At 34.2% G+C, this 17516-nt stretch overlaps 2 protein-coding genes across 2 annotated transcripts; one reads left to right on the top strand and one right to left on the bottom strand.

Moving 5' to 3' along the window:
* The first annotated feature begins 5936 nt into the window (after positions 1-5936).
* Positions 5937-7887, top strand: LOC139839447 (LOB domain-containing protein 22-like). The gene is made up of 4 exons (XM_071829510.1): positions 5937-6793; positions 7024-7077; positions 7475-7599; positions 7745-7887. The coding sequence occupies exons 1-4, from the start codon at positions 5937-5939 to the stop codon at positions 7885-7887; spliced, it is 1179 nt and encodes a 392-aa protein (XP_071685611.1).
* Positions 7888-10991: 3104 nt separating this feature from the next.
* On the bottom strand, positions 10992-15632 carry LOC139839485 (nucleosome assembly protein 1;2-like). Its single transcript, XM_071829549.1, has 11 exons — positions 15464-15632; positions 15052-15100; positions 14855-14950; positions 13520-13612; positions 13227-13314; positions 13058-13119; positions 12792-12976; positions 12535-12712; positions 12087-12130; positions 11802-12000; positions 10992-11347 (listed from the first exon to the last, which is right to left on the bottom strand). Exons 1-11 carry the CDS (start codon positions 15532-15534, stop codon positions 11282-11284), a joined length of 1131 nt encoding a protein of 376 aa, XP_071685650.1. The 5' UTR covers positions 15535-15632; the 3' UTR covers positions 10992-11281.
* Positions 15633-17516: the final 1884 nt, after the last annotated feature.

Genomic DNA, 17516 nt, shown 5'->3' with positions numbered 1-17516 from the left:
CAGTTGCTCATGTGCATACACAAAATTGGTTTAGCTGAATCAATAGATAAACGCTTACAGCTAATAACTAGACAATTGATAATGAGTACAAATCTCTCAATATTTATATGTGGACATGTAAATTTACATGCTGCGACATTAATTCGCATTATACCATGTGGAAGTCGTAAATATTTTCACTTAATACTTGATTTTGGCCAAGAGCCAAATATTTTCTACCTTAAAACATTGGTTGTGCAGTGTATGTTCCAATTGTATCACCACAACACAGTAAAATGGTTCTTCAAAGAAAGATGATAATATATTTTGGATATAAAACATCTTCAATCATAAGATATATTGAACCCATGATGGGTGATGTTTTTACAGCACGTTTTGCTGATTGTCATTTTAATAAAACATTGTTCCCTAGATTAGGGGGAGAAATAAAAATAAAAAATAAAATGATGCTTCATGATGTGAACATCAATTAAGGTATATTGAACTCGCACAAAAGAATGTGAAACGAAAGTTCAAAAATAATGCATATGCAAGAACTTGCAAATTAATTACTTTATGCATTTACAGATATAAAAAAGTGACTAAATCATATATACCAGCGATAAATGCTCCAGCTCGAACCGAAATTCCAAAAGCTGGCAATAATGTCACTGTTGAGTCTTTGCCACGCATCAAACGTGGAAGATCAATTGGTTCCGAAGATAAAAATCCTCGAAAAAGAAAATCAGCTGATAATGAGGTAAGAGAAAGTGTTCAAGAAGAACCACAAATCAATATTCCTTCTGCAGAGGATATTGATAAATGTAAATACTAAAATTGCGATAAATTATGCAATATTATGGAACCGAAATGAAACTAAAATCTCTATGAGATATTTTCATATAATGTTACAATGACATCATGAATAAAGATGATGATCTGGAACTAAAATCTGTCATTGAATATACAAAATGGACATGATTGAGCTCAATGGAAAGGAGCAATAAGAGCTGAATTAGAATCGCTCGATAAAAGAAAAGTTTTCGGATCAATCGTTATCACTTTTAAAGATGTGAAACGTATGGGATACAAATGAATTTTTATCCGAAAAGAAATGTGCAAATGAAGTTACAAGGCAAAACTAGACTTGTAACTCAATATTTCCCACAAAGACCAGAAATGAATTAGGAGGAAAAATTATCCTCCTGTAATGGATACAATTACTTATTAGATACTTAATCAACCTGGTAGTTATTTAAATGCATCTCATGAATGTTGTTACTACTTATCTGTATGGATCACTTAATAGTGATATATATGAATATACCTTAAGGGTTAAGGTATCATAAGCATCTAATGTAAAACCCAAGGGAATATATTCCATTAAATCACAAAGATTTCTAAGTGGGTTTATACAAACGGGACGTATGTGGTATAACCGATTAAATGACTACTTGATAAAAAAAGGGTATAAATATAAACTTATTTTGCACGTATGTTTTATAAAAACAATGTTCGGATATGAGATCGTAGTTGTTTATGTCAATGTTCTTAACATCATATGAACAAATAAAGAGATCTATGAAATCATTCAACTTCTAAAGAATTATTTTGAAATGAAAGATCTTGAAAAAACCAAGTATTACCTTGGATTGCAAATTGAGCATATGCCTAATGGTTTACTTGTACATCAAACAACTTATACCGAAAAGATTTTAAAACATTTTTTTTAAAGACAAACTCATTGTTGTTAGATCACTCAATATTGACACTGATCTATTTCATTCCTGCGAAGATCATGAAAATTTTAACAGATCGGAAGTTCTATATTTTAGTGCAATTGAGGTTCTTATGTATCTTATAAATTATACAAGATCTGACATTTTTTTTGCAGTTAATTTGTTGACAAGGTTCAGCTCAGCCCCTACCAAAAGACATTGGAATGGGATCAAACAAATAGTTTGATACCTTCGGGGAACTACTGATTTATAATTATTTTATTCTAACAACTCGAAACAAGATTTGTTTGGTTATACAGATGCAGATTATTTATCCGATCTACATAAAGCTAAATCTCAAACTGGATATGTATTCCTAAATGGAGGCACCGCAATATCATGACGTTCTCAAAACAAACACTTGTTGCAACATCATCAAATCATGCCGAAGTGATTGCATTACATGAAGCTACTCGGGAATGATTTTAGTTAAGATCAATGATACAAATCATTATTGATTCTTGTGGACTAGAACGCTATAAAAGCGTAACAACTATCTATGAAGATAATACAGCTTACATAATACAAATGAAAGAAGAGTATCAAAAATGACAGAACAAAACATAAATGATGACGAGGCGCTAAAGCTATAAACGGTCTTAACGGTCATAAGTTTGATGGAAAAGAATGGTATATTGGTAAGGCTCAGAAAAAGACTGAAAGGGAATAGGAACTGAAACAACGGTTTGAACAAACCATGAAGGAGACTGTAGACAAATCACGAGGGCCAAACTTGTACATAAAAGATTTAGATGATACAGTTTCAGATGAAAACCTCAGATTTTTCTCATATACTCAAGATATCGTAAAAGATAACCAGATTAAAATGAGATACGTTCAATCAACAACTCTGCTGATCTTTATACCAAAGCACTGCTAACTGCTATTTTCAGAACACACGTTCATAATATTGGCATGAGGCATGTTCAGAAGATGTAACAACTCAGGCGTTGCCTACTTGAGGGGGAGTCAACTTTATGCTGCACTCTTTTTCCCTTAGCTAAAGTTTTATCCCAATGAGTTTTCTTTAGCAAGGTTTTTAACGAGGCAGTACTAGTTATTCTCTAATAAAATTGTCATCCAAGGGAGAGTGTTATAAAATATCTAGATTGTGTTATAAAATATCTAGATTGGATGTTAATTTTATTATTATTATATTTCTTGCATAGTAATATTTTATACTATAAATAGACATGTATGGTAACCATTTAAGGTGCACCATTTCTCTTGAAATATAAATATCAATATTTCTTCTCTCTTTCTTCTCTCTTTTTCTCTCTTTGTTCTTATAACAATTAAAGGTAGTTATATGCCTACTGAATTATAACAACTACTACTATTAACTCAATGACAGGAAGAAAAGAAAAAGAAAAAAAAAAGATCCGGAGAACTTAAGAAACGCTGTTGAGTACGGGTTGGGCGACCCGAAATTACTACCTGTTTATACATTTGACCGTATCCTACTATTAACCCGAATACACAAGTATTAAGCACTTAAGCTTCGGCTTAAAGCCTTAAACCCTACTTGATAGTTAAAAGTTAAAACCCTCGTGTATCTGCTCATTTTGCGTTTCTTCTCAATCAGCTCATCTTTTTTGTTTTCAATTGTTTCTCAGTCATCACTCATGTATCGGATCGCTGCTGCATTGAATTCATCAATCAGGTATTATATTTCATCTTATATTTTTGTTATATATACATAGATAGATGTGTCATGTATGTGTATGTGGGTGTATAATTTCTAGGTTTCTGAATACTCAATGAAATCTGATCATTTACATACATGTATATATAACTGTTTGCAGGTCATCTACTTCAAGGAAGCTGGTACGAATCTCCTTCAGTCTGCCCTCAATTTTGTTAATATTTTTACATTAGGGCAAACATATACGTAGTATAAAGAAGTGAAATGTTTGCTTGTGGCTTTAGCTTTCCTATTAGATAACCAGCAACGTGCTGCAACTAACGCTGATCGATCGTGAATTTAGATTAGCTTGTTTTATTCACTGTGTCACATTGTTCTTCTTGAAACTTATAATTGGTGATAACGAGGATAAAAAAATCCGCGCTTCGCTGCGGAGTAATTTTTTTGTATTTTTACAAGACAAATATGTTGACAAGGTGAAGGCTGGAATAATAGATCCTCTAAATGTTGTGAGAACAGCCTTAGTAGATGCTTCCAGGCAGGGGCGGACCTATGTAAGGGCAGTGGGTGCCCGGCCCAAGTGAATTTTCAGTTTTTATTGCAAATTTTTTTGGTTTTCGATTTTGCGCCCTTTTTTGCCCCAAAGCCTTCATACTTTGCCCAAAAACATTCATATTTTGCCCTAAAACTTTCGTATTTTGCCCAAAAATCTACAAATTTTGTTCAAAAAACTCTATATTTTACCCCAAAACCTCCATGTTTTGCCAAAAAAAATCCCAATATTTAAAAAAAAAAAAAAAATCGCCCCTGATAAAAAAAAAATTCTGAGTCAGCCAAATAAGCTATTCCTTGTTCCATAGAAACTTTGCATAATTTTTTTTTTTTTTTTTACTCTGCATAAGCTACTAATTTGCCCATCCTTTATTATTATTATACAAAGGAATCACGATGATGTTTACTAGATCTCTACACGAGTCTCTTATATACTCTGTACTTCTTATATAGGTTCAGTTGTATCTAAGTTGGGTCTAAAACATGTTGAATTGACATGAGACCCAATGACACCAATTTATCATTTTTGTTGAATTTCACACATAGTTATATATACCGGATGTATAATTCCAAACAAATTTAAAAATAATATAATAATTAAAATAATATTCAATTTAGGAGGTTGTAGATACATGAAACTCTGTGTGACTTATAAAAACTTTTACTCAATACTATTTAACCCACTATCAACTCGGTATAACTGAAAACGGCGTTAAATCTCATAATTGGGTTGAATTAGTACTCTTTAGTCTTCAGTGGTCAGATGTTGAAGATAAGTTGTTAGTTGTTACCTTTCAGCCATTGATGTCGAATGTAGGGATCATCTCTCTCTTAAATGCTAACAAGTACTATGAAAATGTGCACTGTCTCATTGCTGTTGACGACCACAGAGGTTGCTGTTGTGGAACGTCAGGGAGAGAAAAATCCACTTGAAATCGGATGCTAAACATGGAGGATATGGGATTTTGGTTCTAATCCCCGAAATCTATATTGTCGATTCCCACACTTGGGAGTTAAGTTAATCTTACTAAATTTTGACATTCTAACGTCTATATAGAGTTTTCCTACATTTTGTAAAAGTATGGTTATTAGTGATGTTGTAGGCAAACTTTGATAGCAAATGAGGCTATAAGAAGTTGTGAAGATAATCTGAATATGGTAATGAGATGAGTTGAAAACTATTTCACCTAGTTTAATTTAAGTGTGTTGTGCTTGTTGTTCACATCGTATATCTCAATATATGTGGTGCGTGACACATAATCGAGAAGGTGGTTAAAGTGATGCCGAGAACTTGGCTTTCATAAAAAAAAAATATTGGAATATAACTCGCAGCAACAATAAAACTCAATATTTCTCATTATATCTAGACTTCACTTGATAAACGGACTCGTAATACGATCTATAAATAAGTTTCACTGTGAGTCATGTGAATAAAGCTTACCTGCAGTCTTGGATGAATTATCATAGAACAACGATTCAGTTTCCGTCTTTGGTAATCGGAGATTCATGTGCTTACGAGATTGCTCCTTATATTGGTGCTGATTGATTTTATGATTTACATCAAATATTGTTATCAAATTTGATAAAGTAACAATATGAATGAAACATAGATCCCTAACCGTTGAAGGGTTCGAAACCTAGATACAATACTAATTAATAGTACTTTGAATAGTTAGAATTACTATAAAATGAACTAAACCAAAGGAACTAGTAAAAAGTGGAAAGTAGTTACCGTGAATTTCGGATGAAACCATTTTAACCACACACGTATGGCCTTTATAAAACACAACTGGATAAACAAAATAATTTATCACGTGCTAGGTCACGTGGCAAAACCGTTAACCCTGTCTTCAAAAATAACCACCCTCTCATACTCCCTTCCCCCGCCATTGTCTCTTTGTACGGAACCCCCCATTCCCCCCGCAGACGCACTCGCATTTCTTCTCAATAATTTTATTAAATTAAACGCACATTAATTAATTATGTCCAATAATCATATTCATAATCAAAATCATCATAATAATCACAACAAATTAATTAACCACCACCGTTATCCATCATCATCCACCACAAGTAACCGTTCAACCATCACCAGTACAAGATCCAACTCCACCACGCAAGCGTGCGCAGCGTGCCGTTACCAACGTCGAAAGTGTGCACCGGATTGCGTTCTAGCACCGTACTTTCCACATGACCGCCAACGACAGTTTCAAAACGCCCATAAATTGTTTGGTGTTAGTAACATTACGAAAATAATTAAAGACCTTGATCCACCGCAAAAGGACGAAGCAATGCGTACGATTATATATCAATCGGATGTTCGTGCTCATGACCCTGTTGGTGGTTGTTATCGTATCATACGAGAACTTCAACGACACATTGAATATACGCGAGCGGAGCTCGATATTGTTTTGCATCAGCTAGCAATTTGTCGAACACATGCAATTCATAATCAACAAAATCAAGATCAAATTATAATAGATGGTGTGGATTGTGATATCCGCGATCCGAATCTATACGAAGATGATGAACAACATCATGGTCTTGATCTCGATTTGGGTCAAATAGGCCAAACGGGTCAAATACCGCAACAGCAAGATAACAAGAATCAAGAGGAATATATTTTAAGTGAACAAAATTGTGAAGATGACAATGCGGTTCAACTTCAAGAGATAAATTCATGGGCGAATATGAATAATTCACCATCTTCCACTATTTGTTTGGAGGTGAAACCTCAGTCGGATGAATGTCAGGATTTTAAACCGCTTTTGATTAATGAGATTCCCTCGGGAGAACGACATGAATTTAAATTTGAATTCGATGAAATAAACGAACCCAGGTCTGTAATATTGTCTGTCAATAACTTATTTAATTTTACGTTATGTTACATGTAATTGATCACTTAGACCCTTTTAGCACGCAACCTACCTTAGGTGCACGGATAAAACGGATAAACGAATAAGGTTTTTTTATTTAGGCTGGCTTAGCTAGTTGGTTATTCCATGACCATTTCGGTCATATATGAAGATATGATGCCTAGTTAGATATGATAATCTTGTTGTATTGTAGCTCAAGTGGTAGTGGTCTGACACTCTTTGTTAGAGGTAAGGATTTCGACTCCATGTGACTATAACATTGCGCACAAGGTTATCCCCTGCCCTTGAAATCCATCCAAGGTAGTCTTTCGCACATTGCGTTGCGGGGCAGCGGGGAGGGGGGTTTTACCGGCCATGCCTTCGGATTGGTCCGGGTTTCCTCCAGGGCAGCAGTTGGGGTGGGTTATGCAACTGCAGGAGATGATCGCGTTGGTAGTTTAGTCCCCATGAGTGATCCCAAACTGATGTTAAATAAAAAGTAATATTTGAATCGAGTATCCCAACCACTAAGCCATTTTGGGATGGTTTAGTTGCACGGGTGGTTTTATGTATCTAAAAACTGAATGAATAATGCACAATTTGTTGGATTTTTGTATGTGAGTGATGTCTAATATAAATGTATATGATTTTGCATAATAATGCAGTGAGGAGATACTATTTAATGAAGGAAATGAGAAAGGGTTGATAAAAGAAGAGAATGTTACAACATTTTTCACAAAAGAAGAGAATGTGTCATACCAACAACATAATGAAGACCATGATCTTAAGGGTGCTGCTACTTTGTTTACTCTCACAAATTGTAGCACCTATTAATCCACAATTTTTGAATAATTTGTTATGAGAAAACCATGTTGTTGCCTTTTGTTATTACAGTATATAGATAAAGAAACATGCATATATGTGTGTGTGTGCAGAACACAATTCTAAGAATTGTGGCATCCCTCCTACATTTGTGTTTGAATATATTGAAGAAAAAAAGAAGCAGATTTGGCAACTGATATCAAATGAAAACAATGTAAAAGGGAGAGGAAACAACATGAAAGAAACAGATACGTGAGATTGGACCATGATGTATCAAGAACGAAAAAGAAGAAAGACATGTTGATAATAAGCCATGAAAATGGTAAGGACGAACGCTTTTCATCGAAGACCTTGATTTTAGGTTTTGGATGAAGACGTCATGATTGTCGATTAGGATTATTTCATTTCTATGCAATTGTTTTCGAATTTATACGCCAGGTTCTTTTGATTTAGTTGCAAAGTGAGCTGTATTCTCGTGTAACTCTCATTTGTTTAATTCAATTGTTAGGTTAACAAATAATCTATTTACTTTTTGAAGCTTCTGAATGCTAGGTATCATTTAAATATATGGTTCTGTGCGAGTTAGTTTTTCATAGTATTTGACATTCTTGATCAAAGCTAGAACGTTGATCAAAAACTCAAATGTACAGATTGTGTCATGCAAACACTTTTGTACCCATTACTTACACTATTTTGGAAGTAACTAATTTGTTATACTTCATTAATACATTCAGTATTAAAATGTTAACCTCGTACTGATACTAATGGTAATTAATTTAAATGTTCTTATGCCTTAAAATGATTTTTATCTGCTTCTGAGTTTTTGACCCATTTACCAATTGTTTATGTGGCTATTTGCTTGACCATTTGGCCCAAAAGTGATCAATCATAAACTAATTGGCATCTTTAGTTAATTCCAATGTTTATTCATTTTGCACATCTCCATTTAAAAGTTGTTGTTTTGATCCTTTTCTTTTCTGTATTTATTTATCGGCTTGTCTTGCTTAGTTTTGCTTTTTAGTGGTTAGTTCGGTATGTTTGTTGTTACATTCGGTTTATTAGGGCATTTTATTTAGAGTTTTTTTCTCTTGTAGTTTATTGGTTGTTTTGTTCTATTTCGTTTAGACTCTTTTCTTTTCTTTTCTTTTTTTTTTTTTTTTATGTAAGTTCGTTTTTCGTATAAAAAAAAAATTACCATTACCAATAAATAAAAAGGAAAAAGAGAAAATTATAAAGAACTAAATAAAAAAATGAGGATTTTACCTTATATACTAAAAAACACACCACTTTTTGTGTACTTTTAGTTTTATTGTATTGTAGTTTTTGCCAACGTGTTCACACTTTTATTTTATTATTTTTTGATACATTTACTTTATTTTCCCTCAATCTTAACATTAACTTTTAAATTTTAATTTACTTTTAACCTTTTGTTTATATTCAGATTGTTGTAAACAAATACTCGCTCCAATGCGCGAGCATTTTTACTACTGAAACAATGCTTAAGTTATCGTACAAAATCATTACCCACTGCAACGCGCAGGTGATAATCACTCGTTTCGCATATTTTCTATGAAGAATCAAGATCAAATAAACCTTTTGGGCATAATTTATCCCTTTATTTGGTTGTTCGCAAGAGTGACTTCTATAAACCGCAAGCTCTATATATTTTCTACCGCGATATTTTAGGGTTCGATTCTTTCATCTACAAATCTCAATTTATAATTTGTGTGCGTGATTTATGTCATTAATATGGTCAACGCAATCTCAACATTATCTTGAATCATAGAGCTTTTTATTATTTAGGTTTGATTTCATTAGCCCCTGTTTTCATGCTTCTTTGATCTCAGATTATTACCATTATAAATAATCATGTGTTTGTTTTGATTATGATGTGTTTTTGTATCCATTAATTTGATCTGTATACAGCTCATGTTAGGTTTATGGCTCAATCAAAAAATTGTTTTCTCATGAAAATGAATGAAATTTGTATTACTTCTTTATACATTGAAAACCAAAAAAACATAGATTTAAAGATGGAAAATGAAGGAAATTGTTTCAAAATTAAAGCTATGTAATGAGTATGTCATATGGTTATAGTTGATTTAATTTTTGACAGGAACGACCGGTTTTAGTTATATAACGATGTCCCAAGTGATAACCTTTTCTGAATATGATTGTTCTTGTTGTACATCATAATAACATGTGGTATTAGAAAGTTAATTTAAACCTAATAATTAAGTAATAGTAATTGATTTAGTTCATATGCATTAAAATGATTTGAGTTATCATTGAGTTTTTGAACTGTTTACCAGTTTGCTATTGCTATTTGCTTGACCATTTGACCCAATAAGTGGAACTCGATTAACCCGTTCGCATCTATATGATTCTTCTGACGTTTATAATCACCACCAAGTAACTGATTGTGTGACACCTAAGATGATTTTATTCAATCAAGCTTTAATCGTTACATCTACGTGTAATCTTGTTACCTTCTAGGATTATCGCTAGCTTTATTATTATTGTTCTTTTGATTTGTTACAGATAGAAATTTCATCCCAAAAATGATAAATGTTGAAAATAATCAGTGGCTTTCTCTTTAGTTGTGTAGAATACTTACCGTTAGATGCCGTGTCCTAAGTATCGTTCTGATTTAGTATTGGTTTTTGCAGGGAATAGAAAATATGAGTGTCAAACCAACAGTTGCCATGAGAGCTATACTGGTTGGAGGTATAGCTGCATTTGCTAAGATAGCAGGAGCTGCGAAAGCTGCAGGGGGTGTGAAGCTGGGTGCTGCTGCTGTTGCAGTTACAGCTGCTGCTAGTGCCACCATGTCGGGATCAAAACAAGATCCTAACCAGTCACCCAAATGAAGGCTAAGTAGATAGGATACAAGTTTCGAATAATCTAGTCACTGGTTTGTCAGTCGAATATGTTTGTGAACTTTTGAAGTTCTAAATCTAATCCTGCCGTATAATTCAGGAATGTTTTTTGTTCTGATGATGTGGTGGTTGTAGTCTTATAGATATAACTTGAGTACACGACACATACTTGTTTTGTATTAGATGGATGTTTACTTTTAATACAGTAATATTATATATATACCTGTTTATCATGTGGAATGCATGATAAAATAGCTATTGGTAAATAGCTATTTTTCAAATCGTTAAGGTTCAATTGATGCGACATTCTACGTTCACTTGAGAATCCTCGTTTGAACAGAAAGATAACTCCATGAATGTGGAAGGACAAGTTTTCTCATATAGGAACATTCGAAATAATTCAGCAAACATACATGGTGTGACAAACTTTGTTCACCTATAAGAAGAAAATTTTTAAAGATTGGCACTATGTAATGAGTACAAATGTAATCAAAAACGAAAGGCGACAAATTTAAATATATCAATAAGATGATTAACAGCAAGTCCACAACACCAGATTCAATATAAATTCAAAACAACACTATAAAAGGCCACACCAGCAGCATAAACTTGGTGCCAACCCACAGAAAATAGTATCATTTCAAAAGGATCCTAAAACATGAACCATTTCAGTTGTATCGTCAAATAATTCAATATTGTAAAACCCAAGACGACTAAAACATAAAGATATGAGCTCCCTTCACATGAAGCCAACAAATGTAAATCCAAGAGCTACTGTTGCTTGCACTCGGGAGGTCGCTCACTCTGATCACCGTTGCCATGTGTCATGCCGCCCTTCTGCAGTTCACAGCAAACCATGTAATTATCAAAAAACCGTGTTACTCGTAATTCATTCGCAATATTGGAGAAAACAAAATACATATAATGGGTCAGGAAATGCAAAACATTGAGAAATGTTGAAACTAAGAATAACAATCTCAACCTATTTACTTATGATGAACCAGATAAACAGATAGTTTTGAAAGATTAGCAACAGATTGAAAGTCGCCTATAGAGTATTTTTGAAGAATATAACTTCCAACTTGTATACTTATAAAACAATACTTGTACCAACAGATTATATATTAAAGCTTTTAAAATTTTTCAGTAACCAGACTAAACCCGTTTCAAGTATCAACCCATTCCTAAAGACTGACCAATTTTGACACATTAACCAACCCACGTGAACAGCACCCACTGCCACACACAATTTTTTGCACTTTTAATTAAACTCTGTCAAAGAAAACATTACCTTCTTTTTGTTCTTCGCATCATCTTCTTCCTCATCATCTTCCTCTTCCTCATCCTCATCATCGTCTTCATCATCATCATCCTCAGCATCCTCATCTTCATCATCCTCGGCATCAATACCTTCAAACTCATCATCTTGAGCAGCCTCGCCCGTGAACCAAGAAACAGCATGAGGAATAATTTTGTCTCGTATTGTTGAACTGCAAAAAATAATTAAAATATGTCACGTTACAAGAATTCAAGCATCAAATACAAATTTGACTCGCAAACAGGACTCAGCTCTCACCCAATATCATAGTCTTGTTCCATCTGGTTTTGAAGCTCTTCAGCCTGCAAAAGTACTCAAAAAAGTTACAATGACAGTTATAGGATGCAACATATATGGGTCAGTAACAGGGTCAAAAGTGACTTAAATTGTGATGGGCCAAATTTTATGTGCGGGGTCAGATTGAGCAGTCCAAGAAACACTTGAACATATAACATGCCAACTATAGTTACGAAACAATACTAGTACAACAATAGATTGAATCTCCAATAAACAAATTTATAAGACTATGAATTAAAAATAAAAGTTTGGCGACTACGACCACATTTAAGCTCCATAACTAACTCATTATATTGGCATGTTAAAAACAAAATACAACCCAAATCAACACATTCATCCGTAAATAAGTAGAGATTACCAACTCTAATGGAATTGAATAGTGACTACGGATTTTTTTTCAAGTTCTTACCAGCTCTTCATTAATATCCTCCTCATCCTCGGGCACTTGTGGGGGGCTAAAAAAGTTGAAAAAACTGTCACATTTCTCAGTCTTTATGATGGGTTTAGCATTCTTTGATCCCTTCTTTGGCTTCTTTTTAAGAATTTTCTGTGTCAAACATTTCCCAGGTAACCATTCAATTTCTGTCCTGAAAAAATGCCAAAACTAGAGCTTAATAGAAAAGCACATTAGATATTGTATCATGAATTAAGGATAGAGTGGATTACCCTATTGCTTTCTCTAGTATAGGGTCATCGTCCTCGATCATATGATATACTTTAGTCAGAATGGTGTTCTTAAAACATGGATTGGTATCAAAAAAGAATTCAAGCTTAAAACCCTTTGGATCATCAATACGACACCACTTGATATCCTTTAAGTACTTTAGAGCTTCTTCATCTCGTTCTGTGATCTGATGGAAAACCACAATTAAATCAATGAACTTTTTATGACAAAAATGCATAAAAGAATAAGAGATTAACAGGGCATGTACCTCTTCTGCTAAAATTTCATTAGTTTTCATTGCAGTTAGCCAAAAGCTAGGCACACCCTTTTCTGCAAGTATTGTTTAAGCAAGTCACATTCACTTTTAATAGGAGGGAACAACATCACAAAGCCACTCAGAGTAGTTGATATAATAGAATGTTATTATAAGATATAACCTTCTTTAGCTTTATCATCTGTCTGATCCATTGCATCTTCGTCCTTTACACCATCAACCTCAACAACACCATTCACTATATCATATCTCTGCAGTTACGGTACATGATATATTAGAATAAGAAGTGCAGATGACCTATTATTGTCCAACTATCATATGCAATCTACATAAGAGAGAGATAATGAACCTACACAATAACTATCCAAAATACATATATCCAGTCTACAATCTACATATTTCAGAGATAAAATGTAATGACTGATATCCAAGTTGCCATAAGTCATGTATTCTCACCTTTGAATACAATGGTTCATATAGTTTCTGGTATCTTGCTTCTAGTGCTGCTCTTTCTTCAAAAAACTTTGCCTCTAGTACATCATGTTCACTCTGCATAAGAATAAAAATATTAACGTGCTTGGCATGCCAAGAGAAAAGTAATAAAATTCCCATTCATTACACTGATCCAAGTTGTTATTTGATGTTGTGACGGTATTGTATCCAGTTTCTAAAAAATTTCTTAACTTCAAGTGGAGTGTGGTACATAATATTTTTCTAAAAAAAAAAAAAATCTCTACTACTTCTTTGCTGACCAATTACAAATTACCATTCCATTAGTAAAAACAACAAACTTTAACTAACATCATTTACTAATATAGTTAAAATAATATTAAAAATAGTAAAAGATAACCTTAATTAATGTTATTGTGTATTTCATGCCAGATAGATATCAATCAATATCAAATAATATAACCACATAGCTTATGCCCTGCTTTCCCGATCATGTATACATCACGGTTAGCTGCCTAGCTAACCATATGGTTTTTGGAGCACTGTCCAACGCAACAGAAATGATTTGAACAGAAATATTACAGCCTTCATTTACGTACTTCTTATAGTTTAACAATAAGATACAACTGTACTTCACATACGACAAGGACACATAAATTACGTCGACTTCCTCAGTCACACTATAGCAAAGGAATGAGTAACGGTAATCCTACAAAACGTAAAACTTAACAAGCTCCAAAAAATGGAGCTATTTTACAAGAATGTACCAATATGGTCCACACAAAAAATTGATGTGGTTTACCATGTTTGTAAACCAACATAGAACCCCAAACGCACAACATAATTACCATCACCTAACAAATAAAATAGCTAATCAATTATAGTTAACTTTGAAACTTAACAAGCCACCACACTCAGTGGCGAATCCAGGATGGAAATAAAATGGGGTCTCAAAAAAATTTCAAAGTTAACTATATTTGTAGAGTATTTATGGATTGTTTACCTCAAGAAAATCGTAAATTTAAAAAATAAATGGGGTCCTATGGTTACATTTAGGGGTGTTCTATACAATTTAAAGAGTCTCTGTTGTAAAAAAAATTTGAATGTAGTGAGGTCAAAGGACCCCGCACCTTACAAGGTAGACTAGCCTCTAACCACACTGTCCTGTGTCATACATCCATCTAACGTTTCACATAGTATCGATTGCATTTAGCAGACACAAGTGTGCTACATTGACCAATCACCCAACTTTTTAGCCATAACAATTTATATACTGAAACCTTAAAGCATAGTAAAACACACTTATAACAGATGGAAATAATAAATACTACAGTCAATAACCTGAATGTCTCTCAAAACATCCACTCTCTTCCGGACTGCTGGCGTCAAATTCTCAAGAAAGTCTGAGTGCTCTCCCACCATACTTTGAAGTTTATTCTGCAAGCGAAAGACATAACATGTATATAAATATCAAACATAACCTGCATATAACAAGAGTAAAGAAATAAACAGTATTGAACAAACTGAAATTTACTAACCTTCAGTGCATTTACAAGGCCAACACGGTCCCCAGCACTAAGAGCTGCAAGAATGATAAAAACAAATAAGCCAGTGAAATCGTAATATTAGGGATTTAGACTAAAAATTAACCTACCGTCATATATTGATACAAATGAATCGGTGAAATTGAATAACTAGGGTTCTTGCATGAAACTATGGCTTAGATGGTTCGAAACGTATAAAAAAAGTAAAAATAAGCACGAAATTTATATAAATGGCTAAACGAGTCGGAGAAATCGTAATATTATATAGCTTAAGCAGTTCAAAATAACATAAATGATCCAGAGAAATCGTGAAAATATGATTTACAATGCTCAAAATTATACAAACATGTCGGTGTAAATGTGAAATTAGGGTTTAGACTGGGTAGTAAATATACCTGCAGCTGCGGCTGCGGCTGGTAGAGATGCACCTAAATCGGAGACGTCGAGCGGTTCTTTGTTGTTGTTGTTGCTAGTCATAGCGGATGACTTTTGTGGAATAGAAACCCTAGAAATTGATAATACGCTGGTGAGAGGGAAATAAAGGGAGGGAAATTGAATTGAAGGTTAAAGATAAAGAAGGTGGATATATATGGTGGGTTTGTGAAAGAAATTGGGATTTAAACCTAATCGAGCGACTGGATTACACGCGCAAAGATGTCGTGTGTGTCTCGCTGAAATAGGTTATCGGCGATGGGAGTCTGTAAAATTTTTACAAGAAAAAAAGAAATTAAGAGTAAATTATAATGGTCCTATGTAAATGTAGAAAGGTATTTACTCTTCGAGCTACGAGTGAAGTAATCCGATCTTATGCTCTGATGTACGCAGCCCGGAATTAATCTTCGACTGTTTCCAACCCTTCTCTGACCGCCACTAAATATTCGTCCCAAATAAGATTCGAACCTGAGACTTCCAACCCCATACTGTGTTTTACAAAATTATTTTGATAGTCGTTATCTCTTAATAGATCGTCTTTAACATACTCAAAAATGCACGTAAATGGTCCCCACTTCTAATGCTTGCTAAAAAAAATCGGTAAACCTTTTGTTAAACCTAACGATGTAAATGATCATTTTGTCATTATAAAAATAAACAAGGGCTCAACTATAAGTCAACAAAATAATAAGTCAAAATACATGTGTATATATCCGATATTTGTAACATAATATAGTCCATTAAATAGTGTATAGTTTGTTGCCTAGATGTTAGCTACTGACTTGTAAATATGTTGTAAACTCTCTGCATTTATAGGCTGCACATTCAATCAATAAAACTTATGGAATTCATTCTTTTATGGTATCATAAGTATACTAACTCACCTTTTTCTTCTTTCTCAATCAAACACCTTCCCTGCTCTTCTCAAACACACACGTCAATGGCAGACTCATCAAAAATCCACCCTGCTATCACAGTCAATAACATCAAAAACTTCATACCAATCACCCTCGAGATGGAAAAGAGTCAATAGTCTTTATGGTCGGGCCTTTTTAAGAATCATTGTCGAGCCTATGAAGTGCTCGATCACATCATTCCTGCCTCTAGTGACGATTCCTCTTCCACCACTCCACCCCCTCCACCTCCTGCACGAACAGCCTCATGGGAACGATTAGATGCTATCGTTCTCTAATGGATTTACGGCACGATTTCTCTTGATCTTCTTCGTACCGTCTATAAAGAGGACTCAATGGCCCAACAAGCTTGGGATCGCTTGAAAGGCATTTTTCACGACAACAGAAACTCTCGTGCAGTTCATCTTCAACACCAATTTGCAAACACTCGCATCGACCAATTTCCTGATGCATCTACCTACTGTCAGGAACTAAATATTTTGGCCGATCAATTAGGCAACGTCGGCCCTGCAATCGAGGAGGATAGGTTATGCCAGTCTCAAATCAATTATCTCACATCGTGAGAAATTGCCGTCTTTTTATGAAGCACGATCAATGCTCATCCTTGAAGAATCTCAAAATGGCTACTCACGCAGCTTCTCAGGTCGCCACCGCCCTTGTTTCTTCCACCACTTCATCGAATCCAACACCTACAACTGGTCAATCGAGTCGTCAGAATAATAATCAAGCAGGCTTGTTGGGTCCTCGGCCCAGTTCCAATTATGCAAGCTCTGTTGTATCTCAGCCCACTGATTTGGAGTCCGCTATGCATACGATGACGTTAAACCCGCCCGATGAAAATTGGTATTTGGATACGGGAGCCACATCTCATATGACCAACACTCAAGGTAATTTCTTGTTTTATTATCCAACTACTTGTGCTAAACGTATTATTGTCGGGAATGGGCACGGTTTGCCAATACAGGGTTATGGTCATACTCAACTAAAAACACCTTCCACCCGAAACCTATACTTAAATAATGTTCTTCACTCCCCTCATTTAATTAAAAACTTAATATCTGTTCGTCGTCTATCTGTTGATAATCATATATCTATTGAATTTGATCCATTTGG

Source organism: Rutidosis leptorrhynchoides, chromosome 4, assembly GCF_046630445.1.
Source record: "Rutidosis leptorrhynchoides isolate AG116_Rl617_1_P2 chromosome 4, CSIRO_AGI_Rlap_v1, whole genome shotgun sequence".
NCBI lineage: Eukaryota > Viridiplantae > Streptophyta > Magnoliopsida > Asterales > Asteraceae > Rutidosis > Rutidosis leptorrhynchoides.
This window is presented reverse-complemented; position numbering and strand designations above follow the sequence as displayed.

What these genes read in the sequence shown, in the direction of transcription:
- LOC139839447 (XM_071829510.1), top strand. Translation starts at nt 5,937, where the DNA reads ATGTCCAATAATCATATTCATAATCAAAATCATCATAATAATCACAAC. An exon ending in GATGAAATAAACGAACCCAG is followed by an intron (nt 6,794 to 7,023) that starts GTCTGTAATATT and finishes GTTGTATTGTAG; the next exon opens with CTCAAGTGGTAGTGGTCTGA. An exon ending in GGTAAGGATTTCGACTCCAT is followed by an intron (nt 7,078 to 7,474) that starts GTGACTATAACA and finishes ATAATAATGCAG; the next exon opens with TGAGGAGATACTATTTAATG.
- LOC139839485 (XM_071829549.1), bottom strand. Translation starts at nt 15,534, where the DNA reads ATGACTAGCAACAACAACAACAAAGAACCGCTCGACGTCTCCGATTTA. An exon ending in GAACAAGACTATGATATTGG is followed by an intron (nt 12,001 to 12,086) that starts GTGAGAGCTGAG and finishes TATTTTTTGCAG; the next exon opens with TTCAACAATACGAGACAAAA. An exon ending in ATGCGAAGAACAAAAAGAAG is followed by an intron (nt 11,348 to 11,801) that starts GTAATGTTTTCT and finishes TGTGAACTGCAG; the next exon opens with AAGGGCGGCATGACACATGG.